The 1,699-nt window shown below is 38.1% G+C and overlaps 1 protein-coding gene across 1 annotated transcript; it reads left to right on the top strand.

The window, feature by feature from the left end:
- The first annotated feature begins 841 nt into the window (after window positions 1-841).
- On the top strand, window positions 842-1,321 carry LOC138898741 (uncharacterized). Its single transcript, XM_070184837.1, has one exon. The coding sequence runs from the start codon at window positions 842-844 to the stop codon at window positions 1,319-1,321; it is 480 nt and encodes a 159-aa protein (XP_070040938.1).
- Window positions 1,322-1,699: the final 378 nt, after the last annotated feature.

Genomic DNA, 1,699 nt, shown 5'->3' on the forward strand with positions numbered 1-1,699 from the left:
AGTTCCCCAACTATCGTACTGTCAACTCTATAGTTGTAAAAGTTGTCTCACTGTACCAACTGGCAGCAGTACAACAGCATAACCTAGAAGCCAAACCAAAAGATGTAATGTCCATATCTCTTCACTCATGCTCTCTCATATATAAACAACATTATACAAGGTTTGACCTAACACTTGATAATTTAAAAAACTTATCATCTCAGGTGCCAGTCGCCACTGTTTTCTCCAGGTGCACTCAAAAACAAAGCTGCTACAAACCAAGGACCAGATTCCAACACTGAAGATGTCTTGAGTCCTTATGTTTATTGAGTCTTTTTCTTTTGTTCTTTACTTGTAAACCTACATGGCTTTCAAGAAGTATTTTGTAGGATATCATTTAACCATTATTATTTTGGTTGTTTGACTATAATTAGTCAAGAGTGTTGCTTTTTTAAAGGAGTTATTGCAAAGGGCTTACAGTACAGTATTGTAAGGGGTGATGGATTAATAGTTTAATTTCTATATTGCAATAGGTTGTAATCTAAAGTTTGCTCTGTTTAGCGGAGTTGAAATCCTACTAGGGTAGGTCGTTGTTTTTAATCCCTTGAGCAGGGAGTTTTCCACGTAAATATCGCGTATCCTTTACTTACTGCTTGTTTATTATGGCACCTGATAGAGAACCTAGTTCTCTATACTGTTTGGTAGATTCCTAGTTTCTATCAATTGGTATCGGAACAGGTACTTTCTAAAAGGTTAACACCTAGAAAAAATCTTCTCTATGGCTGCTTCACCAAACCTCGAAGAATGACAATCAACCACAAAACCCCCAAGATTCAATGACAAGTACTATGGATTGTGGAAAATGAGAATGCATGACTTTATCATGGTTGAGGACTCAAAGATGTGGGACGTGATTTGTGATGGTCCTTTTGTTCCCATGAAAGTTGTTGGAGAGGGAACAAGGACTGTCCCAAAGATGAGAAAAGAATACAACGATGTTGATAGAAAGGCTATTGAAAAGAACTTCAAGGAAAAGAAGATTCTTATTTTTGGTATTGGACAAGATGAATACAATCGTGTCTCAGCATGTGAGTCAGCTAAGCAGATCTGGGAAGCCCTCAAAACTGCACATGAAGGAACTATTCAGGTTAAACAATCCATAATATATATACTTACCACTGAATATGAGCTTTTCAAAATGAAGGAGGATGAGTCCATTCAAGATATGCACCCACATTTCACCTCCATTATTAATGAGCTTCATTCTCTTGGAAAACTCATCCCAACAAACAAGTTGGTCCAGAAGATACTCAGTGTTCTACCACCTGGGAAAGTAAAGTGAATGCCATCACTGAAGCGAAGGACCTGCGGAAGCTGACCATTGATGGGATAATTGGAAATCTCAAAACCTATGAGATAAAGATAAAAAATGATCTTGAAAGAAGAGAGCCCAAGAAGGAGAAGAACCTCATCCTCAAGGCTGCCAATAGTGACTCATGTTGATGAGTTTGACATGGCTTATCTCACTCGAAGATTCCAAAAGATGGTTACAAGAAATTGGAATTCCCAAGAGAGGGAGTTCAAGCAAGAACTTCAAAGGAAATGATTGTTGTCATAAGTGTGGAAAAGCCTGGACACCTCATTAAAAACTGTCCACTCCATAAGTAAGGTCACTACATAAACAATGATGGCAAAGCAATCAATAGGAAATCGGTCCCTG

Source organism: Nicotiana tomentosiformis, chromosome 9 (assembly GCF_000390325.3).
Source record: "Nicotiana tomentosiformis chromosome 9, ASM39032v3, whole genome shotgun sequence".
Taxonomy (NCBI): domain Eukaryota; kingdom Viridiplantae; phylum Streptophyta; class Magnoliopsida; order Solanales; family Solanaceae; genus Nicotiana; species Nicotiana tomentosiformis.